This window comes from Ceratotherium simum, chromosome 24 (assembly GCF_057802395.1).
Source record: "Ceratotherium simum simum isolate JZ-2026a chromosome 24, ASM5780239v1, whole genome shotgun sequence".
In the NCBI taxonomy this organism is placed as follows: Eukaryota; Metazoa; Chordata; class Mammalia; order Perissodactyla; family Rhinocerotidae; genus Ceratotherium; species Ceratotherium simum.
In genome coordinates, this window is record NC_141923.1 from 30,088,516 (window position 1) to 30,113,845 (window position 25,330).

Genomic DNA, 25,330 nt, shown 5'->3' on the forward strand with positions numbered 1-25,330 from the left:
GCTCCCAGAAGAGATAGCTTTTTTTTTTTAATGTTTCTTACACATATACAGGTTCAGCTTTTGAAACCATTTGACTGCAGTTGTAAGTAGACAGGGTCTTTCCTCATTTTGTGAAGCTCTAGTTTTCCATTGTTATCTTTAAGGAGTGAATAAAGAAGCCAGGTATTGGGCGGGCCCCGTGGCTTAGCGGTTAAGTGCGCACGCTCCGCTGCTGGTGGCCCAGGTTCGGACCCCGGGCGCGCACCGACGCGCTGCTTCTCTGGCCATGCTGGGGCCGCGTCCCACATACAGCGGCTAGAAGGCTGTGCAACTATGACATACAACTATCTACTGGGGCTTTGGGGGGAAATAAAAAAATGAAGCCAGGTATCAAAACAAAAGAAAGAATTTTGTGCACAGGATGAGTGGGAAGATGAAAATTAGTAAAGCAGAAACCTAAAATTAAAGTCAGATAATAGATAAGGATCATGGAATACTGTTTAAATCAGTGCTTCTTAAATTTTTCGTAGTTACAGAATCCCTTGAGATTCTGATGAAGGTTGAAGAATTTGGCCCCAGAAAGTGCACAGACACGTATACATTCAGATTTGTACATAATCTTAGAGCATTGCTCAATCTGAAGAGCCTGTTGGGTATGTGATGCCCTGGTTGAGAACCACATGGTCTAAATGGTAATCAGGGCTGAGGAGTTTGTGGCTGGAAAGCTTCAACATTCAAACTATGATAGTGTTCTTTTCTCAAATACCAATCTTTAGAACAGTCAAGACTTAATTTGTTGTTGTTTTTAAACCTTTGGTCTGACAGCTAATAAAGGAAAATAATTTTTAATTTTAGCTATTAGAAAATTAGAATAATTCGTTCTTAAATTTTTTTCTTTGAAAATGCCGTAGATGGCAGAGTTTTCTGAAATAAGGCAATACAGTAGTCAGGATACTCTATCATATGTAGCCTATTAATAAAAAAGTTGAACTGAAATATAAACAAATTTCAAATTTACTGACAGCTGGGTTTATACAGGAGCTGAATGAATGTTTCCTTTGAGAAGTAGGTTTAAAAAAAAAAAAACAAGCCCCTTTGTTCTCCCTACCTTTCCATGAATCTATTTGTAAATTAACTTTTGTCACAAACTGACTATGAACTTTAAAATGAATTTTATTAGTCCTGTAAGTTAAGTACTGGGCATATTTATTTCACTGTTGGTGATGAAGCTGTACTTTGTTGTTGTTTATTTGGCTAAAGTGGAACACTGAGCCAGTGACGCAACTTATAATGTTATAAATTGTTTCCTGTTAGACAAATTATGCCAGTTAGACTAATATTTAATGTAATCCAGCATTCTTAGGATTCATTGGTTGAGGAGAGGATTGACTAGATCACCTACCTCTAAATCCTTTGGCCATGCTGAGAGTCTAGGATTCCTTACATTTTTTCACTTACTTAACTTGATCAAATAAAAAGATTTTTTTCTTCACTCTAAGTCTTGAAAGCAAGTTCCACATCATATGAAACAGTAGAAATCAAAGAAAGAAAATTCAAAAATGAAATACTTTATGCTTGAGGTACAGTATTCTACTTCAATGTAATGATGATTTAATATGGCATTTTTGGCTTAGGTTTTAGTGAGTGAACAAATGATTTGTTTTTTGTTTTTTGAGGGGAGGGGCGTGTGGACAATCAGTGCATTTTTTTTTTGTAACTTTTCCTGTAGATTTCTGGAATAGAAGTGTGATGAAGAATACAGTAGAATTGTATATATTCACATTCAGCCATGTTTGTTCAGAAAACGGTAAAAATAAAAGAATTAAAAACAATTTAATTAAATTTAAATTTAGGTTCTCTCTGCTGTTGTACTCAGTGAGTTTCTGCTGTACAGTGTTTTTGTGCCTCTTGCAGTGTGAGCATGCCGTGTGGTTCTAGTGCTAGATAGATATTTTTCTCGCAGCAGAGCTCCTAAACATAAGCCAGCTACTTCAACTGTGTTCAGATGAAAACAGCAAACTGTTCCATACTAGAAAGAATCCCTGGCTGTGTTGGATTTATTGCAAAATAGTGTAGTACTGTACTTTATGGATGATTTAAGGTATTTGCAATATAATTTTGAATTTATGTGATTTCTGCTTTTAGTACTATCTTTGGAACTTAACCCTGTGAGATTAGAATCTCTTGGAAAAAGAAGTTTAGCTAATTTCAGGAAATTTGTGAGTTTATGATTTTTTTTTTTTCAGATATTCAAAATGGGACCCATGGTTTTATATTTTAGTTTATATATTGTTACATTTGGAACCAACTAATACTATTGTAAAAATTAGAGTAATTTTACCATTTTGGCTAACTTTGGTCTCTTTTTTTGTTTTTTTTTTTTCCTGTAGGGAAACAATCTTAAGTGTCAGGGTCAAGTTTCCTGAGAATGTCTTGTATATCTCCTGTGTATATCAAGTATGTGCTGTGGTTTTTGGGTTCTTTTTCTGATAGTAAATTTCCTGAGGCAATACTCCTGTCTTGTCCACTCTTCTTTATAATTTATATATGAGAGGGGCCTAAAGTTAGAGGTATAGTTGTAACTATAGAACAAAGAAGAGCAAACAAGCATAATTTAGGGGGGGAAAAACTCTAGAAAGAAAAATCCCCATTTCCCTAAGAATTATAGCTCTCTGATGGCCCTTCAAAAGCCTCTGGTTCATTCCAGATTTGGCTGGACAGACTAAATTTCAATAACTTTATTCTTTTTAGTAAAAGTTAGACTTAAATTTTATGACTAAATGTGACTTATTTTTATTACCCTTCATTAGATGTCTCATAATTACAAGTGTGTAATATATGTAATATATGTACGTTAAAGAGCATAATGAAATGAAAACTTGTGTATCTACTACTCAGCTTAAGAATTAGAACATTACTAAAACTTGTGAAGTCCCCATGTGAACCTTTCCTGATTATGTCCCCCTTTCTTTTTCCTTGAAAGTAACATTGTCCTTGGGGCCGGCCTGGTGGCACAGCGGTTAAGTGCGCGTGCTCCGTTTCGGTGGCCCGGGGTTCACAGGTTCGGATCCCAGGTGAGCACCAATGCCCCGCTTGTCAAGCCGTGCTGTGGTGGCATCCCATACAAAGTAGAGGAAGATGGACATGGATGTTAGCCCAGGGCCAGTCTTCCTCAGCAAAAAAAAAAAAAAAAAAAAAAAAAGAGGAGGATTGGCATTGGATGTTAGCTCAGGGCTAATCTTACTCAAAAAAAAACAAGTAGGGGCCGGCCCCATGGCTTAGCGGTTAAGTGCTCGTGCTCCACTAGTGGAGGCCCAGATTCGGATCCTGGGTGTGCACTGACACACTGCTTGCCTGGCCATGCTGAGGCGGCGTCCCACATACAGCAACTAGGATGTGCAACTATTGACATACAACTATCTACCAGGGCTTTGGGGAGAAAAAGAGAAACAAAAGGAGGAGGATTGGCCTGGATGTTAGCTCAGGGCTGATCTTCCTCACACACACACAAAAAAAGTAACACTGTCCTTAATTATGTTTATCATTCTCTTGTTTTTCTTTGTAGTTTTGCTAATTATATCCATATCCCTAAATATTATCTTGTTCAGTTTTGCGTATTTTTGAGAGGCAGTATAAAGTAGGGGACTAAAAGCACAGACCCTGGCGCCAGGCTGTTCTGCCACTCACTAACCATGTGATTTGGGCAAATTACTTCTTAGTGCCTGTTTCCTCATCTACGAAATAGAGATTAAAAATAGAATCTGCTTGATAGGGCTGTTGTGAGAAATAAATGAGTCATTATATGCAAAGTGCACGGTGCAGAGTGCCTGGTACAAATACCGGTACTTGCAGTATTCTCCAAGTGTTTGTTGTTGTTAGTATTTATACAAATCATAATATAAGCAATTTGCTTCCTTCCTCCCTTAACTTAACATTATGATTGTGAGATTCATCCATGTTGGTTGTTATAGCTATAGATCATTCATTTTTACTTTTTCTCTTGATTAATTAATTAATTAAATTTTTTTTGCTGAGGAAGGTTTGCCCTGAGCTAACATCCATGCCAGTCTCCTTCTATTTTTAGCACAGCATGGCCGCTAACAAAGTGGTGTAGGTCCATGCCCAGTAACCGGACCTGGGCCACCGAAGCGGAGCGTGCTGAACTTAACCACTAGGCCACTGAGGCTGGACCCTTGATTAATTTATTTTTAAATGAGGTTTTTAAGTTGAAATATCATTTTTACAACTGCATTAATAGTGTTCTAATGTGTGAATATTCTGTATTTCTTCTGTCAATGGATAATTAGATTCTAGTGTTTGTTGTTATTTTATTGTTACAAACAATAAACAATGCTACACAGATGTTATCTTGCACACCTTCTTGTGCACATGTTTAAGAGTGTCTCTAGGATGTGTGCCTAGAAATGGAATTGCTGAGTTGTAAGGGTGTGTGCGTCTTCAGTTGTCCTAGGCAATGCCAAATGACTTTTCAAAATGGTTGCACCAATTTACACTCCTAAAAGGGTATGAGAGTGCCTGTTCCTCCATATTTTATTGTCTGATTCTTTAATATTTGATAAACTGATAGATATAAAATGGTATATAGTGTTTTGATTTGCGTTTTCCTGATTCTAATGAGGTTGAGCATTTTTTCCCGTGTTCATTGGCTGTTTCTGTTACTTTGTAAAATGCTTGTTGTATATTTTGCCCATTTTTATAGTGACATTCTATTTTAAACTGATATTTAATTTGTTTATTGATTTTTAAAAATTCTTTAAATATTAGGATACTAATATTTTATATATATATATATGGCATATATTCTCCTAGTTTGTGGCTTGTCTTTCATTTTCAGGTGGATGATTTTCCACAAACATTTACAGATTAGGGGAAATTCTTTTGTTAGACCAGTATCTTGTTTGGGGTGTATAAAATATAGTTCCAAGAATCCTTGAACCATACTTTAAAAAAGTGAGACTTTTACAGTCCTTTCCAATGTAAATAACCACTATAGAAAAAGTTTTGTATTCTTATAGAGTTACTGACCAATAGCTCTTATTAAAGCTTTTTTTTGTATTAAAATAATTCAACTTTAGAACCATAAAGCAGACTACATATGCCACATTGATAAGACATTGTTAGAAATTATACTTTTTGTGCTACTAATTCTTGGTCTCTTTAGTTTTATTATCTTTTTCCAACAGATAAGGCCATTTCCAGCTTGTAGCTTACCATATGAAACATAATTATTGTTCCTTATTCTCTATTAGAGAATTTTTGTTTATTTAAAGACATGGTAGTAGTGTACCTTAATGACTGAACTGGCTGTAGAAGATTCTTTTAGAAATTTTAACCTCGTTAGTTGGTGAGTGTAACAAATCAGATGAAACTGCTTACCAGTTAAGTCTTTTTTTTTTTTTCAGAGAATTCATTTAGAAAGATTTGCTTTATTTGGAGTTTTATTTTGTCATTTTTTGTATATGATGTTTTATAAGGAGCATTTAGGAACTGACCCTGCAATTAGTTTATCTTTTCCCTTTACTGCATGCTTCCTGTGATTAGAGACAGTTATTTCTTAACAAATCTGTAAGCTTGAACATGAAACTCCTAATATAGTACCATTCCCACAGTGAATGCCTAATACTTATTATTTCTTCTTGTTCTTTTTTTGTTCTTTCTTGAGTAGAGCGAATTACTGTGTGTGTGTGCATCCATCATACACTCATATACTTAGGCAGTGTTCAAGAAATCTGTTTATCTTGTCAAGCGTAAGGTTACCATGAAAAATACAACAATTCAGCTTATCTTTTGATTGATATTGTAGATGAGACTTCCTATTTGAAATAGTTGTGCTATTACTTTGTTTTAGAAAACTGACTTTAATTGCACCGTTAATAGTGAAGTCTAATGATCTAATAGTGGAATCTAACCTTTCTCCCATTTAAATAGTCTAAATCTGATTTCAACAGATGCTACATCAGTGAATAGTGCATTTTCTAGAGCTGGTATGGAAACAAGATTCAGGAGCACTTATTTATTTATTTATTTATTTATTTATCCATCCCCCAAAGCCCCAGTAGATAGTTGTATGTCATAGCTGTACATCCTTCTAGTTGTTGTATGTGGGACATGGCCTCAGCATGGCCAGAGAAGCGGTGCGTCGGTGCACGCCCGGGATCCGAACCCGGGCTGCCAGCAGAGGAATGCGTGCACTTAACCGCTAAGCCACGGGGCCGGCCCATCAGGAGCACTTCTACCATTAATCCTCTGGATCCATTTCACTGTCATCTGCTGGATTATTATAGTAGCCTCCTAATTGTCTCCCTTCTTCTATTCTTGTTCCCTGCAATCCATTCACAACCTAGCAGCCAAACATAAAACATAAGTTCTGTGCATTTCTTTGTCCCTTTGGTTTCCATAGGTGGAAGTGAGATCACTTATTTAAGTAAGACCTTTTTTTTTTTTCCCTAATATAGATGTTTTAGTGCAGGGTTTCTCAATAGTGGCACTATTGACATTTTAGGCTGGATAATTCTTTGTTGTAGGGGACTGTCGTATGCGTTATGGATGTTTAGCAGTATTCCTGGCCACTACCCACTAGATGCCAGTAGCATCCCCCCAGTGACAACCAAAAATGTCTTCAGATATTGCCACATGTCCCCTCGTGGGCAAGATTGCCCCAGTTGAGAACCATGGTTTAGTGCTATAAATTTCTAAGTACTGCTTTGGGGCATCCCACAAATTTTGATATATTGTGTTTTCATTTATTTCAAAATACTTTCTAAATTCCCTTTTGATTTCTACTTTGACCCAGGGCCTATTTTGAACTGTATTACAGTCATGCACCATCTAATGTCATTTCAGTCAACAATGGACTACATTTATGATGGTGATCCCATAAAATCAGTACCGTAGAGTTTAGGTGTATAGTAGGCTATACAATCTAAGTTTGTGTAAGTACACTCTGTGATGTTCCCACAACGACAAAATTGCCTAACAACACATTTCTTAGAACATATCCCCGTCATTAAACAATGCATGGCTGTATTTAGTTTCCAAATATTAGGCAATTTAATTCCATTGTGGTCAGAGATCATACATTGTATGACTTGAATCCTTTTAAATTTGAGACTTGGTTTATGGCCCAGAATATAGTCTATGTTGGTAAATATTCCACATGCACTTGAGAAGAATGTGTATTTTGTTGTTATTGGGTAGAATGTTTTATAAATGTCAATCAGGTCATGTTGGTTGATACTGTGGTTCAAATTTTGCTGTTTATATCCTTGCTGATTTTCTGCTTCCTTGTTCTAGTAATTATTGAGAGGGGAATATATAGCCATTCCAGCTTTCTTTTGACTAGTAGTAATATGTTACATTGTTTTCTATCCTTTTACTCTTAACCTATTTGTGTCTTTATGTTTGAAGTGGGTTTATTGTAGGCAGCATATAGTTGAGTCTTGCTTTTTTATCCAGTCTGATGAAAAGCTAGTTGGTTTGTTTGATTTCTGGGAAGCTGGTGTCACTGCTAAAGGTGCTGTCTCCCATAACAAGTTTATTCCTGATCTCACTGGGGGAACATTTGGCAATGGGGGCCAACATTCAGGACCATGGTGGACAAGGTTGAGGGCTGGTAAGTACTACTGTATCCTCCTTTCTGTGCCCACCTGGGACCAGGCAGGGGCACATGAAGGTAGGCCAACCCTCTGGGGACCCTGGAGGGAGCCAATAACTGTGCCTGAGAGATGGGACTTTCAGAGTCTGGCTTGCACTGTTACCAATAGAAACCTTCAATGGCCTTAATACTCTGTTAAACCAGGTATTAACCTATTAGTTGTTGGATTGTGAAAGGTTGGGGTAGATCCTAGGAGAGGGGCTCAGCACAGTGACTGTTTACTATCTAGAATGTGAAAATTTAATCACTAGTATGGCTGTATTAGTGCGTACTGGCCATTTATATGGTGTGTGCACCTCTGTTTATCATGTTTGAGTGTGCTAAGTTTAATTCTATTTACTGTATCCTAATTCCAATTAGGAAAAAAGACTGAAATAAAAGAGATCGTCACAAGAAAATGACTGCCTATAGTTGCCCTGACCTCTCCCCTGAACTTCAGGCTTACACACATCTCTACCTGGAAGCCCTATAAACAAGCCCCTCAAACTGAACAAATCAGTTTGCTGAAGCCTAAAACTTAGGAATCATTTGAATTTCCCCATCTTCCTCACCCTTCCTAATCAATCACCAATTCCTGCTGTTGATTTTCCCCACAAAGAGAATCTTGTTCATCAAGGAAAGCTGTTTATTAAACTTACTGAGCAAGAGAGAGCATCACTTTGACAGAGTCTTGATAGTTAGAGGTAGTTAGGAAAGGGTATTTCTAGGGTTTTGAGATCTGGACTCACGTGGTTTAAGGCAGGTCCTTCAAGGTAGGGAACTGGTTGGAATGGGCAAAGTTCGTCACACGGTATTTAGAATTCCTGAATTAGACATAACAGGAAAAGGGTCTTGAAGCTGTCTGTTATCCTTTCAGGAGAGCTGTTTGCTCAGATAAATTTGTTGGCAAGAATTTCCTGAAACGAGCAGTGAAGCTAATTATTGGTTTACAGTCTTATCATCCTGGGCAAAATAATTTCCTGAAGTGTAGTTACCTCATGTTGACTCAATTCTCACTGCTACTGTTGCCTTCTGAACTTTTCTTCAGTCTCCTTTTCTCCACCTCCACCACCACCACTGCCCTAGTTCAAGCTCTCATCATAACTTGCCTAGACTATTTAAAAAGTCTTCTAACTCATCTATAGTCTTCACCCCATCACATTTGTTTTCCATACTGCCACCAGAGTAATCTAACTATATCGTAACTCTGACCATTTCTCTGATGTGTTTAAAACCTTTTAGTGGCTTCCAGTTGTCTCTAAGATAAAATCAGGACCTGATCCTTGCCTACTTTTCCAAACTCATTTCTGCACTCCTCTTCTTGCATTGCTGCCTAGGATTTCATTTGCTGCGTCTATGCTTTTGTTGATGCTGTTGCCTCTACCTGAAATATCATTTCTCTCCTACTTCCCACTGTGTGTGGCTAATTTTTGTTCTTCCACTAAAACTTAACTCAGGCCAGGACCGACCCGGTGGTGTCGTGGTTAAGTTCGCATGCCCCACTGTGGTGGCCCTGGGTTCATGGGTTCGGATCCCAGGCGCAGACCTAAACACTGCTTATCAAGCCATGCTGTGGCAGCGTCCCATGTAAAGTAGAGGAAGATGAGCACGGATGTTAGCCCAGGGCCAAGCTTCCTCAGCAAAAAGAGGGGGATTGGCAGCAGATGTTAGCTCAGGGCTAATCTTGCTCAAAAAAAAAAAAAAAAAACTTAGGCCATATCTCCTATAGGAAATGTTTCCTGAACCTAGACTATGCTTCCAGAGCATACTGTATATAGTACTATTATTATGTTCACCATATTTTGCAGAAATTAGCCTTTTATGAGGGAAGAAAGCCACCTAAAGGCAAGTTGTCTTATTAATTTCTGTATCCACTAGCATTAAATTGGGTCAAAGGGGGAGGACTTAAGGGATGGAGATAAGAGGTGATTAACTTTAAATTAATGTATTTGAGGCAACATCAATGTACCCAAATATAGAAATTTGAGTAAGAGAGCAAGACTTAAAAGTACGATTGGGAAATCATCATAGTTGGGGTAATAGTTTGTGTTGATTATGTACGGGTGCGAAAGCTGGACAGTGAAGAGGACTGACAGGAAAAAACTTGATGCATTTACAATATGGTGTTGGAGGTGAGCTCTACAGATACCCTGTACAGATACCCTGGACTGCTGGAAAGAGGAACAAGTAGGTCCTAGAGCAAATTAAGCCTGAACTATCACTGGAGGCAAAAATGATAAAACTGAGGCTGTCCTACTTTGATCACATCATGAGAAGGCAGGATTTTTTGGAAAAGACAATAATACTGGGAAAAGTAGAAGGCAGCAGAAAAAGAGGAAGACCAACTATGAGATGGATTGACTCCATAAAGGAAGCCATAAGCATGAGTCTTCAGAAGCTGAGTAGGGCTGTTGAGGACAGGACGTTGTGGACATCACTCATTTATAGGGTCACCAGGAGTCGGAGCTGACTTGAAGGCACGTAACAACAAATTTGGGGAATACCTTCAATGGGTGGGAGAAAGTAAAGGAAGCCCTCAAAGGCGTCTGTAGAAACAGAGGTGAAGAAGATAAACCAGAGTAGAGTATTGGGGGCAGGGGGGTGAGGGGGCAGGGAGGAAAGAAGTGTACAAAGGAGAGCTGGAATCATAGAGTCAAATTTTACAGAGCAGTTAAGGAGAATGAGAACCATGAAAAGATTTTCTGAATTGGCAATTAAATTGTATCTAGTGACCTTTGAAAATTCTATTAGAATGGGGATTTCATTTCTTTTTTTATTATTAAAATTTTTTATTTTATTGAGGTCATATTGGTGTATAACATTGTATAATTTCAATTGTACATTATTATGTATCAGTTTCTGTATAGACTGCGTCGTGCTCACCGCCAATAGTCTAGTTTTTATCCATCACCAAAACATATGTGCCCCATTTACCCCTTTTGCCCACCCCCCCATCCCCTTCCCCTCTTGTAACCACTAATCTATTCTCTTTATCCATGTGTTTGTTTATCTTCCACATATGAGTGAAATCATACAGTGTTTGTGTTTCTCTGTTTGGCTTACTTCACTTAACATCATACCCTAAAGATCCATCCACATTGTTGCAAATGGTACGATTTTGTCCTTTTTTATGGCTGAGTAGTACTCCATTGTATATATATATACCACATCTTCTTTATCCATTCCTCAGTTGATGGACACTTTGGTTGCTTCCACGTCTTGGCCATCCTGAATAATGCTGCAGTGAACATAGGGGTGCATAGATCTCTTTGTACTGTTGATTTCATGTTCTTTGGATAATTACCCAGTAGTGGTATAGCTGAATTGTATGGTATTTCTATTTTTAATTTTTTGAGAAATCTCCATACTGTTTTTTCCACAGTGCCACACCAGTTTGCATTCCCACCAGCTGTGTATGAGGGTTCCCTTTTCTCCACATCCTCTCCAACACTTAGTATTTCTTGACTTGTTAATTATAGCCATTTTGACAGGTGTGAGGTGATACCTCATTGTAGTTTTGATTTGTATTTCCCTAATAATTAGTAACGTTGAACATCTTTTCACGTGCCTGTTGGCCATCTATATATGTTCTTTGGAAAAATATCTGTTCATATCCTCTGTCCATTTTTTGATCGGGTTGTTTGTTTTTTTGTTGTTGAGTTGTATGAGTTATTTATATATTTTGAAGATTAACCCCTTGTCGGATATATGATTTGCAGATGTTTTCTCCCAGTTGGTGGGTTGTCTTTTTTGTTTTGTTTGTGGTTTCGTTTGTCTTGCAGAAGCTTTTTAGTCTGATGTAGTCCCATTTGTTTCTTTTTTCTTTTGTTTCCCATCCTTGAGTAGATGTGGTATTCAAAAAGATGCTGCTAAGATCGATGTCAAAGAGTGTACTGCCTGTATTTTCTTTTAGGAGTTTTATGGTTTCAGGTCTTACATTCAAGTCTTTAGTTAATTTTGAGTTAATTTTTGTGTATAGTGTAAGATAATGGTCTACTTTAATTCTTTCACATGTGGCTGTCCAGTTTTCCCAACACCATTTATTGAAGAGACTTTCCTTTCTCCATTGTATGTTCTTGGCTCCTTTGTTGAAGATTAACTGCCCATGGATGTGTTGTTTTATTTCTGGGCTTTCAAGTCTGTTCCATTGATCTGTGTGTCTGTTTTTGTGCCAGTACCATGCTGTTTTTATTACTACAGCTTTGTAGTATATTTTGAAGTCAGGGAGTGTGATGCTTCCAGCTTTGTTCTTTTTTCTCAGGATTGCTTTGGCTATTCAGGGTCTTTTGCTTTTCCATATAAATTTTAGGATTCTTTGTTCTGTTTCCATGAAGAATGTCATTGGGATTCTCATTGGGATTGCACTGAATCCGTAGATTGCTTTAGGTAATATGGACATTTTAACTATGTTTATTCTTCCAATCCATGAGCGTGGAATGTCTTTCCATTTCTTTCTATCTTCTTCAATTTCTTTCAATAATGTCTTATAGTTTTCAGTGTATAGGTCTTCCACGTCCTTGATTAAATTTATTCCTAGATTTTTAAATTCTTTTTGTTGCAATTGTAAATGGGATTCTTGACTTCTCTTTCTACTAGTTCTATAATACTACTAGTGTATAGAAATGCAACTGATTTTTATAAGTTGATTTTGTACCCTGCAACTTTGCTGTAGTTGTTGGTTACTTCTAATAGCTTTCTGGTGGATTCTTTATGGTTTTCTATACATAGAATTGTGTCATCCGCAAACAGGAGAATTTTACTTCTTCCTTTGAAATTTGGATACCTTTTATTTCTTTTTCTTGCCTATTGCTCTGGCCAAAACCTCTGGGGATGGCTTTCAGGTTTTCACCGTTAAGTATGGTGTTGGCTGTGGGTTTGTCATGTATGCCTTTTATTATGTTGAGGTACTTTCCTTTTATACCCATTTTATTGAGAGTTTTTATCTCATATGGCTGTTGGATCTTGTCAAATGCATTCTCTGCATCTATTGAGATGATCATGTGATTTTTATTCCTTATTTTGTTAATGTGATGTATCACATGGATTGATTTGCGGATGTTGAACCATCCCTGTGTGCCTGGTATAAATCCCTCTTGACCCTGGTGCGTGATCCTTTTAATGTGTTGCTATATTTGGTTTGCCAGTATTTTGTTGAGGATTTTTGCATCAATGTTCATCAGTGATATTGGCCTGTAGTTTTCCTTCTTTGTGTTATCCTTGTCTGGTTTTGGTATTGAGGTAATGTTGGCCTCATAGAATGAGTTAGGAAGTGTTCTGTGTTCTTCAATTTTTTGGAATAGTTTGAGAAGGATAGGTATTAAATCTTCTTTGAATGTTTGGTAGAATTCTCCAGAGAAGCCATCTGGACTTTTTTGGACTGTTTTGGGAGGGAGAATTTGATTACTCTTTCAATCTCTTTACTTGTGATTGGTCTATTGAGATTCTCTATTTCTTCTTGATTCAGTTTTGAGAGGTTGTATGAGTCTAAGAATTTATCAATTTCTTCTACATTGTCCAATTTGTTGGTGTATAGTTTTTCATAGTATTCTCTTATAATCCTTTGTATTTCTGTGGTGTCTGTTGTTATTTCTCCTCTTTCATTTTTAATTTTATTTATTTGAGCTTTCTTTCTAATTTTTTCTTAGTGAGTCTGGCTAAGGTTTTGTGAATTTTGTTTATTTTCTCAAAGAACCAGCTCATAGTTTCATTGATCCTTTCTATTGTTTTTTTAATCTCTTTTTCATTTATTTCTGCTCTAATTTTTATTATTTCCCTCCTTCTGCTGAATTTGGGCTTTCTTTCTTCTTTTTCTATTTCTGTTAGGTGTAGTTTAAGATTACTTATTTGAGATTTTTCTTTTTTTTTTCAGGTAGGCTTGTATTGCTATAAATTTCTGTCTAGCACTGCTTTTGCTGCATCCCATAGGAGTTGGTAGGTTGTGTTTTCTTTTTCATTTGTCTCCAGGGTTTTTTTTGTTTTGTTTTGTTTTGGGGGGAGTTTTTTTTGCTGAGGAAGATTCGCCCTGAACTAACATCTGTTGCCAATCTTCCTCTTTTTGCTTGAGGAAGATTTACCCTGAGCTAACATCTGTGCCGGTCTTCCTCTATTTTGTATGTGGGTCACCATCACAGCATGGCCACCAACAGGTGGTGTAGGTCCGTGCCCAGGAACTGAACCTGGGCTGCCGAAGCAGAGCCTGCCAAACTTAACCACTAGGCCTTGGGTCCGGCCCTTCCAGGTTTTTTTTTTATTTCTCCTTTGATTTCTTCATTGATCCAGTGGTTATTCAGTAGCATGTTGTTTAGTCTCTACATATTTATGACTTTCCCAGCCTTTTTTTTGTAGTTGATTTCTAGTTTCATAGCATTGTGGTCGGAAAAGATGATTAATATGATTTCGATCTTAATTTTATTGAGGCTTCCCTTGTTTCCCAACATATGGTCTGTCTTTGAGAATGTTCCGTGTGCACTTGAACAGAATGTGTATTCTCTTCTTTTTGGATGGAATGTTCTATATATATCTATTAAGTCCATCTGGTCTAGTATTTTATTTAATGCCACTGTTTCCTTGTTGACTTTCTGTCTGGATGATCTGTCCATTGATGTGAACAGGGTGTTGAGGTCCCCTCTTATTATTGTGTTGGTGTCAGTTTCTCCTTTTAGGTCTGTTAATAGTTGCTTTATATATTTTGGTGCCCCTGTGTTAGGTGCATGTATATTCGTAAGTTTTATGTCCTCTTGGTGGAATGTCCCTTTTATCATTATATACTGCCCCTCTTTGTCTCTCATTGTCTTTTTTATCTTGAAGTCTACTTTGTCTGATATAAGTATGGCAACACCTGCTTTCTTTTGCTTGGAGTATCATCTTCCATCCCTTCACTCTGAGCCTATGTTTGACATTAGAGCTAAGATGTGTTTCCTGGAGGCAGCATATCATTGGGTCTTGTTTTTTAATCCATCCAGCCACTCTGTATCTTTTGATTGGGGAATTCAATCCCTTTACATTTAGAGTGATTATTGATATTATGAGGGCTTAATACTGTCATTTTATCTCTTGTTTTTCAGTTGTTCTATATTTCCATTGTTTCTTTTCCCTTGTATTTCTGACTTCCATTTCAGTTTGGTGGTTTTCTGTGACTGTTTTCTCAGTTTTCTCTTTATTTACGATTTGTGGCTCTGCTCTGATTTTTTGTTTAGTGGCTACCATAAGGTTTGTATAAAAGATCTCGTAGATGAGATAGTCCATTTTCTGATAGCCTCTTATCTCCATTAGCCTAAGGGGGTTTCATCCCTTTCCTCTTCCCCTTCTGAGTTATTGTTGTCACAAATTGTTCTTTTCTGTGTTGAGTTTGTGACTAAATTGAAGTGTTTATTTTTTATGCTTTCCTTTCCTTTGTCTTTTATGTTATAATTAAGTGTTTACTAATCTATTCTGATATAGAACTGCAATTTTCTGATCCTGTCTGTTTATCTCTTTGCTCAAGGTTTTGTAAACCTTTGCTTTTTAGTTTCAGATGGGAGGATTCCTTTCAACATTTCTTGTAAGGCAGGCCTAGTGGCGATGAACTCCCTCAGCTTTTGTTTATCTGGGAAAGCTTTTATTTCTCCATCGTATCTGAAGGATAGTTTCGCTGGATAGAGTATTCTTGGCTGAAAGTTTATGTCTTTATGTATTTTGAAAATATCATTCCATTCTCTCCTAGCCTGTAAGGTGTCTGCTGAGAAATCTTCTGAAAGCCTGATAGGGGTTCCTTTGTAGCTTATTTTCTTCTGCCTTGCTGCCCGTAGTGTTTTTTATTTTGTCATTGACTTTTGCCAGTTTTAATAGTATATGTCTTGGAGAAGGTCTTTTTGCATTGATGTAATTAGGAGTTCTATTGGCTTCATGTACTTGTAAGTCCTGTTCCTCCCTCAGGTTTGGGAAGTTCTCAGCTATTATTTCTTTGAACAAGCTCTCTGCTTCTTTTTTCCTCTCTTCTCCGTCCGGAATACCTATAATGCTTATGTTGCTTTTCCTAACTGAGTCAGATATTTCTTGAAGAATTCCTTCATTTTTTAAAAAATCTTAGTTCTCTCTCCTCCTCCACCTGAAGCATTTCTGTGTTTTTATCCTCTAATTCACTAATTCTGTCCTCCATAACGTAAGCTCTATTTTTTATGGATTCTAGATTATTTTTTATCTCATTAATTTTGTTCTTCATATCCAGAATTTCTGTTTGGGTTTTTTTTTTTTTTCCTGGAGTTTCAATCTCTTTGGTGAAGTATTCCTTCTGCTCATCAATTTTATTCCTGAGCTTATTGAACTGTCTTTCTGAGTTTTCTTGTAACTTGCAGAGTTTCTTTATGATAACTATTTTGAATTCTCTGTCATTTAGATTGTAAATTTCTGTGAGTTCAGGATTGGTTTCTGGAGACTTGTCGTTTTCCTTCTGCTCTGAATTGTTAATACAGTTCTTCATAGTGTTTGATGAAGTGATCCTTTGCTGGCACATCTGTGGTAGTATCAGGTCACAGATTCCACCTGCCACCACTGGCGAGAGTGGGGAAGGATCTGTGTTTTCTGATCCCACCCCATCTGCTAGAAGTTGTGCCAGTAGGGCTTCTCTGCTTTTGCATGCTGGCCACAGCCAGTTGGCAGGTCACACATGCACGTGCAGGCAGGGCCTCTGTGCTCCGCTGGTAGGTTGATTTGATGCGGGACTGCTGTGCTTAGCAGGGCACCAGCCAAGCTGGTGCACTAGGCAGGAGGGGAGGGGCGATTTCTTTCGTGGACAGGCTAGCTCTGCACTTGCAGGCAGCTTGGCTGATCTGTTGTGCTTGATGGGGGCTCCTTCTCAGGGGCTGAGTCACGCCACTCTGTGGGGAGCATTCCCACAGGTGGGGCTGCTGTGGCACAGTGGGCGCTCTCTCAAGCTAGGCTACAACTCCAAAAGCATTCGTGCAGGCCAGGCTGTCCCCGCCTCCTCTTACAATCACACTGGCTACTGTGTGGGGACCCACGACTTAGGTTGCTGCCCCCTGGGACGGGGAGGAGTGTGCTCACCTAGTTCCTCTGCCTTCCGGGGATCCAGTCCACCTACCTTCAGGTGCACAGCTGTGTAGATCTCTCAGACATCCTGTTGTGCTGTGCAGGGAATCCTCTGCTGGTTAATGAATGTCCATTTTGTTGTAGCTTAGAGAGGAGAGACAAAGGGAACAACTCACTCCGCCATGATGCTGACATTACTCAACAACACACTGTCATTTCTTTTTTTTAAAATTTAGTTTGTAGGAGAAATAAGTTTGTTGTCAGTTTTTATACTTACAAAAATATGTTCTTTACCTGTGTTCAACCAGGACTTTCCCAAGGGGTATGGTTTTCTTTATTTAGGAGTAAAATTCAACTCTCTTGAGGACCAACAGTAAATGTTACTTTGAATTAACATGTTTTCTATTTTTTTCTTGTTATCTGTTTTTTCTTTATAAGCAAAATCGTTATGTATAGATTACATGAAAACAGAATGTTTGATCTCTCCCTTGATGTGTTATTACCTTAATTGCAGGATTATTTTACAGGCCTGTGGTACTTACTCATTAAGAAGTAGCAAGCAGGATATTATCATTATGTATTTTCATTTTGCCAAGTTCATTTTAGAACTATTATGATTATATCACTAATTTTCAAAATTTTTCCAGCCATGAAACTCTTTCCTCAGACTTTTACATGGAACCCCACCATGTAAATCAGATAAAGTGGAGCTTGTCCAGTCTTCTAACCTCCTTCTCTTTCCCTCCAAACAACCAGTGGCTCTTAGTCTCTTCCATGGAAATCCTAGGACTACTTAAAGCATAGTTTAAGAATCACTGATATGTAATACTCGGTAGAAGTGCTGTTAGCAAACTATTTTAGTATTGAAAGTGACAAGATATTTAGACCCCAAATTGGTTGACACTTCCAGTCTATTCTCTTATTGGTTGATAGAATGGTATAACAATAAATAACTGCCCAAAGAGCAAATAAACTTGTATTAGAGTTATTTAGGCAGAGGTTGGATGTCTTCTTTTAAGGGAAGTTGTCAGAGTGGTTCCTTTGTCAGTGGAAAGTTGGGCTACTATTACATCTGCAATCTCTTCCAACACCAGTGGTTCTCTGGTCTTATGTCTCTACATTTATTCTACCTAGTAAATATTTACTATGATGGGGGTCTATTTTATCTTTCATTTCTTCAGATTTATAATATGCCATATATATAATAGGCACTGTGTTTGGATGCCGGGGTACTATTTAAACAAACAAGATACAGTCTACCATTAAGGAAATAGGAAATTGCTATAATGTTTGATGAGTACAGTAATAGAAGTAAGTACAGGGTGTTAATGGGAATCATAGGAAATGGAAGGACCTAACCCAGGCCAGGTAGGGGCTTGTCAGAAAAAACGCTAGCTTCCCCAAAGACTCCAAGCTGACTCTTTCAAGATGAGTAGACTTTAACCAGAAGCAAGTAGGGAAAAGTCTTTCTAGGCAGAGAGTCAAAGATATACAGAGGCTCTGAAAGAGGACACGCCTTGTTTGGAGAACTGTAAGTAGTTGAGTATGGCTGGAGCTTAGCATGTGACTGGGGACTGGTGAGTGAAGCCAGAGGAAAAAGTACTGTGTTTGCCATGCTTGGAAATTTGGGCTTTATCTTGAAAGTGATGTGAATCAATTGAAGGATTTTAAGCAGAGTAAATTGCATGGTCAGATTTGTGTTTTAGAAAGCACTCTGGCAGTAGTCAGGAGAACAGATTGAAATGGACCTCTCTTGGAAGCAAAGAGACCATTAAGTAATAGGCTTTTGCAATAATTTAAGCAAAAATGTCTGAGGATGGTAGAACTGATGTGGTGGGTAGGAGAATGAATTCAAGATATACTAAGGAGATGAAATCGATAGAGTTATTGGTCAGAGAAAGAGTGAATGCAGGGATGACTTTCAGGTGTCTGGCTTTGCTACCTGAGTAGGTGGGTAGTCATTTTTGCTAAGAGAAAGAAATTATTAAGAAGAAAGGAATCATATAGGCTTTTTGCCTCAAGATTCTTAGAGTGCCAACTTGAGCAAGGGTGCTTTTTATTTTCTTATATTTGTATTTGTGTATATTTTTAAAATGTGATATGAAAGAGTGTAACAGGATGTATTATCAGGGAAGGTATGGAATTCCTTTTGGAAGTCTGTTAGATTAAGGTAGATTCCCATTTAAGGTAGTTCAGGAATAAGTGGTTTACTTAAAGGCAAAGGAATGGACTACCTTTTGTCCAGTTCTTTGATTATTTAATATCTACTTCATATATTCTATAAATCAATTTTGAATTGAGAAATAATAAATTCATTTTTAGAAAATCCAGGGATTTTTACATTGCCATTCATCTGTCAGAATTTTTCTTTGGTAAGATTGGCATGTCTGTGTAAATTAGCTAATTTGGTAATAGTTCTGCTGTGGCATTATGCATTTTAAAATACAAAATGATTTTCCTCAGAATGCAAACTTTGATTTTCAAGTCTTTCATTGATGTCATGTGGGAATTAATGTTCAATCCCTGCTATTTAACATTCCTGACAGAGAGGATGTTTCCTTTATATAGCTTTGTCATATCATTTTCTCAAGTTAAGATCTCTTTTAGGCTGATTGAGGTGCTTAAATCCTTCAGGGAAAGACTGAGCAATGCTGCTTAACAGAAAACTGGAGGTGCTGGTTTCAGATTTTGAGATTTGCTCTGTAAAGGGAAACTTACTCATTACATTTATTCATTGGTTCTTGAGTGTTCTGTTGTTTCTTATCAGTTAGGTCTTCCTTCCCTGTAGTTTGGTGATTTCTGCTGCACTTTTGAAAGCATTAGAGAAGTGCCTCTTGCAGTAACAAAACAAAAAACTGACTATAATTTAATACTTTTTAATTTACAGAGTTAAAGATGAGACTTGGACCATGGTCATTGAAAATCGTATTACTTTCATATCTGTAATGATTATAGATATGAAAGTACATTCTGATGTCATACTGCTTGCAAGAAATTTCTTCTTTACAATAATTTAATCTTAGTAGAATTTTTTTCTTCAGGTATGTTTAAAGGAAACTTTATTTTATTCCTTTTTATAAAACATCTTTTATAAAAAGGTGATTATAATCCCTGCTTTGCTTAGTGTCTTCTAACAGTAAGCCAAAAAGATTCCCTAAATTTCAGTGTTTCAGAGAATGATTTTTTTCCTTAATAAAGATAAAAGTTTTCAGAAATTGTTAGCAGTCTATAATTTGACCTACATGTACAAATTTCCTTATTCAGGAGGAGGAATGGATTAGAGAGTTACTACACACTGGATTAAAGTGCTTGAAAGTTCTTAGAATAACATCTCTTCCAATAGTACTAGAGGTTGTTGTTGTTGTTTTATAGGAACTAGTATTATAATTGTCCTTTCAAAGAGTGAAATGATTTGTTCTTTTGAGCTTAGAGTGACTCTAAGAGGAAGTGTACTAATTGCCCATTTTCCCCTAAACCAAAAACTTTAATTTGGGACATTAGTTTTTTTATTAGTATGGTAATCAGTTTATTTTTAAATATATGAGAAGGTAATAACTTCTTTTTCATATTTCTTTTACTCACAACTACAGGTTGTGAAAATTAAAATGAACAAACTACGGCAAAGTTTTAGGAGAAAGAAAGATGTTTATGTTCCAGAAGCCAGTCGTCCACATCAGTGGCAGACAGATGAAGAAGGGGTTCGTACTGGAAAATGTAGCTTCCCAGTTAAGGTAAGAGCTCATGTTTCTATAAATCTAGATGTGAAAAAGAATTGACAGTCTATTGTATGTGAAATCCCATTAATTAGGACAGTTAAAAAAGAATCCTCTAAAAACTAATCCTTTCATGTTCTTCTTCAATGGTAGAATTAATAAGCAGAAAAATACCTATGATTATAATTAGTGATTTGTCTTTTTATATTTAAATAAGAATTTCTGGTATATAATCTGGAATCATTACATATATGATCACTTCTTATGAGAATACTAATCCTGAAATATCTAAAAATCCTGATTTATCAAGAATCAAATTATTTTCAGCAGGATATGCTTATGAAGTGGTGGGGCAGACAGAGAGGGAGTCTGCTTTATTAAACACAGGCCTGATGTGTTTTAGAAAATCTTAAATCAGAATGGTTAAATCAAAAGAGATTTTCTCTTTAATCTTGTAACTTTTAATTGTATAGAGGTCGTTTCAACTAATGCCTTCCTTTGTCAGATCAGAAAATGGAAGCTCAAAGAGGTTAAGAACGTAGTGAAGCTCTAGAGAAGGGGCTGTCGTACAGGTGCTTTTTCTTACTAGAGACTCTGGAGAAGGGTCATATTAAAGTTCATGAAAGAAATGTACATGCTATACTGTTTAGTGAAAAGAAGCAATTTATAATTATATAAGCACACTGTGGGATATATTAAGTGTGGGGGCAAAAATTAGAAGGAACTAGGCCAAAATGTTAATATCTTGAAGAAAAAAATTTAGTTTAATATAAAATGTTAACATTTTTCTCTATTTTCTGTGTATTCTTATGTGTGAATATTCTTACTGTGATTTTCTTCTTCTTTTTACTGCCTCGGTACCATTGATTAAAACATGGACTAAAACTTCAGAAAGGAAAAAAAATCTATATGACAAGAAAAGTGATTTGTAGAATCTACAGGTTAAATAAATACATGTTATTGATTGATTGATTGCTGGGAAAGATTCCCCCTGAGCTAACATCTGTTGCCAATCTTCCTCTCTTTTTTTCCCCTCCCCAAAGCCCCAGTCCATAGTTGTATATTCTAGTTGTTAAGTCCTTCTAGTTGTTCCATGTGAGCAGCCACCACAGCATGGCTACTGACAGACAAGTGGTGTGGTTCTGCGCCTGGGAACCGAACCCGGGCCACTGAAGGAGAACGTGCCAAACCTGAACCACTGGCCCATCAGGGCTGGCTCTACATGGTTTTTAAAATACACAAATTTTTCCACAATCTGTCAATAACTAAGTGTTTTCCTAATCACGTAGCTTTGTCTACTTAACTCATTTACTGAAATTTCTTTTATAGGAATAACAAACTTAAATATTTTAATTTTAAATGTTTAGGTTGATATTAAAATATAAAAAGAAAAAGCACCCCTCTTACATAAAAACTAACACCCTTGTCTACTACCTCCCCTCCCCCTGCCAATAGTAGGCTCATTTTGATTACACAAGTTCAGTATTAAGAATGTAGAAATGGGTACTCTTACACACTGTTGATTGCTTGGAGTATAAATTGCAACCTCTTAGGAGGGCAATTTGGAAATACCAGTTAAAATTTTAAATGCACTTTTCATTTGACCAGCAGTTTTACATTAAGAGTTACATTTAAGTACATTCATAGATATATTGGTGTAAGTGGTCATCTAGTATTGTTTGTAATAGCAAAAATCAGGAAACAAGTTAAATACCCATCATTCTGGGATTGGATAAAGAAATTATGACGTCCATTAAGTGGAATTCTTTGCCACTATTAAAAAAAGAATAAAGTAGATCTATAATAGTCAACGTATTCAGTAAATTTTTTTGAACACCTACTATGCGCCAGGCGTATGCTAAGTGGTAAGCAAAGAAGATATAGTTCTTGCTCTTGTGGAGTTTATAGTCTCCCTGTGGGAGAGACAGACTTTACTTAGATATTTGTATTAATAATATAAGATTACAAACTGAGATAAGTGCTTTTAAATAAGGGAATCTGGTTCTGTAAGAGCATGTAACAAAAAAACTTGACCTAGACTAGAGGATCAAGGAAGTCTTCCCTGAGGAAGTAAAGTTTGACCTGTTGTGTAAAGATTGAGTAGGAATGAATTAGGTGAAAAGGTAGGCAGAGCATTTCAAAATTATGGAAAGTATATATACATAGGCTCTGGTGGTAGGAGGAAAGAGTGATATCAAGGAGCTAAAGGAAGGCTGTAGTGTAGGAAGATATATGAAATGAACCTGGAAAGAAGTAGGACAGGGCTTTGTAGGCTGTGTTAAGGATTTTGGACTTTAGGAGTAATGGGAAGCCATTATTTATTTATTTATTTATTTTTCTATTATTTATTTATTTTATTGTGGTAAAATATACATAACATAAAATTTACTATTTTAACCATTTCTGCGTGTACAGTACAGTCATATTAATAACATTCACACTGATGTGGAATCATCGGCACCATCCATCTCTAGAACTTTAGCTTCTCAAACTGGGACTCTGGCTGCAGTGTAGGTCTGTTTTGTTTGTTTGTTTGTTTTCAGTTTGTTTACATACCATAAAGTTTACTCATTTAAAGTGTATAAATCACTGGTGGTTTGATTTCGTGTTGAATTTTGTTTTTGAGAAGGGAGAGATTTCAGCAAAATTACAGGCTTTTACAAGGAAGTGTGTAGAGAGTGGATTAGTTTTAGACTAGAGGAAGGATGCTGCTTCTATTTTAACAGTAACAAAGGTGGAAAATAGAATGCAAGTGTACTTAAATTTGTGGTGTTGGTGGCTTGAGATTGTTGGACTTCTAAAAACATATTTTCTCAAGGAAATAGGAAGTAAAGACATCTGTAGAAGAATGAGAAGAGAAGTTGTGGAATTAGATTTTGAAGACAGTGGAATAGCTCTTCTAGAGAGTAGGAGATATAGAATATGCAATTACTAGACAGTAATCAAGTGAAACTACAACTAGTTGGATCTCTGCCCTATATATTTAAATATACTGGTGCCTGTGTACAAGTATAATAATTTAGTATTGGAGTAATGGTTAATTGGAGTAAAGTAGGTTTCAAAGCTTGTCTTACAATTCTGTCTGCTAGTATAACATAGATAATTTTTTTAATGAAGGGCGAATTTTAATGTTAAATGTGAAGTATTACCTATAAAAATTTAATCTAGTGGTTTTCAAGGTAAGGTCCCCAAAATCTGTTTATGGGATCCTGAAGTACTTTCTTTCCCAACTATATAACTGTGTGAAACCAGATTTTCTTCATATACTTCAACCAAAACAACACATTGCAACAGATTGAGTGTAGATGCAAATATGAAAATCCAGTTTTCTTCTTTTAAGCCATATTAAAGACATTTGCAAAAATGTGAAACAATGCCACTCTTCTCACAAATTTTTTTTTTTTACTAAAAATGTTATTTATGTTAACATGTAATAGGGTTTATTATCTTTTTTTGTTTTTTGAGGAAGATTAGCCCTGAGCTAATCTGTTGCCAGTCCTCTTCGTTTTTTTTGCTGAGGAAGATTGGCCCTGGGCTAATGTTCGTGCCCATCTTCTTCTACTTTATATGGGACGCTGCCACAGCATGGCTTAACAAAGTAGTGCGTAGGTCCGCGCCTGGTATCCAAACCTGCGAACCTCAGGCCACTGAACTTAACCACTACGCCATGAGGCCAGCCCCTTATTATCATTACTTTTAAATGAATTAAATATTTTAGAAGTTCTTAGTTTTAATTTCTAATATAGTAATTATCAATAGATGTAACTGACAGACAAAAATTCTTTAAGTCCTCAGTGTAAAGGGTCCTGAGACCAAAAACTTTGACAACAGCTGATTTAAACTGTATACTTCATCAACTAATGTACTAAGAATCTACCTATAATTGCCTACTAACAGTATATTTTAAAATGCTCGTACTAATTTTGTTAAATAAATTAGTGGAATCCAAGCCAGTCCATTGATCTTTTGACTTGTGATTAAAATCTTAATTCTCTGATTATGTAGAATATATAGAATGCTAAAATGGACCTTCTATTGGGTAGATTCTGGAGGTCATATTATCTTCAAATTTGGAAGGATAGAGATTAAGGGGCTGGATACAGAATTCATACTTATTTGTACCAATATGTACAAATAGGATAGACAAAAGGGAGAACTGAGCATATGAATGCTAGTATGGGGTGTGTTTACCTCCTAGACCAACATTTTGCTATATAAGTGATCTGCCAGATGGTTTTGGTGCCCACTCATTTTTAACATAAAGACTGCTGTTGAGCAAAAAGTTATACGGAGAGTATTTTAATAAGAGGCCTTTCTTATTTTGTGTGTAACCATACAGCTATGACAGAAGGTAGAACTCCTACTATTTCAGTATTTCTAAGAGGCTAGTTCCTGATCCAGTGGCTTACCTACCATGTAACATTTAATGATCTGTGAATTCAGAAGATTTTGGTGCAAAGTGTTATGCCAAATTAGAAGTTGCTAAATACAATTTATCAATAAAAAAAGCACAAATGGACAAAATAAAAAATAAAATGGGAAAATAATCACATATAGTGATGAAATTTTAAAAATTAAGATACTATACAAATAAACTTGAAAACATGGATAAAATTGGTAATATTCTTGGGTTATATAAATGACCAAAACTGACTCCAAAAGAAATTGAAAATACAAGGAGACCAACTGCTGCAGAAGAAATACCATAAGATGTCAAGGAGTTACCTACCTCCTTTTTCCCACCTGCCACTCCTAACATACCAAGAGAATACTATTTAGCCTTTAATGAAAAGATAAAAATCATGTTTTATCTGTTCATAAAAGCCTTATGAATTCATTTTATAAGCTTATAAATTCTTTTATATATGTAACATTTCAAAATTTGACAGAGCCTCAAAGAAGGAAACTACAGACTAAATTATCTTATAGATAACGACACAAAACTCTTGATAAAATA

At 36.5% G+C, this 25,330-nt stretch overlaps 1 protein-coding gene across 11 annotated transcripts in view; it reads left to right on the plus strand.

The window, feature by feature from the left end:
• Nucleotides 1-25,330, plus strand: part of NUMB (NUMB endocytic adaptor protein) — a 159,543-nt gene that overhangs the window by 78,445 nt on the left and 55,768 nt on the right. For 10 of the 11 annotated variants that reach the window (XM_014784383.2, XM_087448264.1, XM_087448262.1 and 7 more), the window contains one exon: nucleotides 20,251-20,391. In XM_014784383.2, coding sequence (XP_014639869.1) covers nucleotides 20,266-20,391 — 126 coding nt within the window. In that variant the 5' untranslated portion in view covers nucleotides 20,251-20,265. Of the gene's footprint in view, nucleotides 1-2,412; nucleotides 2,437-20,250; nucleotides 20,392-25,330 lie in introns of those variants that run through there. The other variant, XM_087448267.1, reaches the window with a different exon arrangement.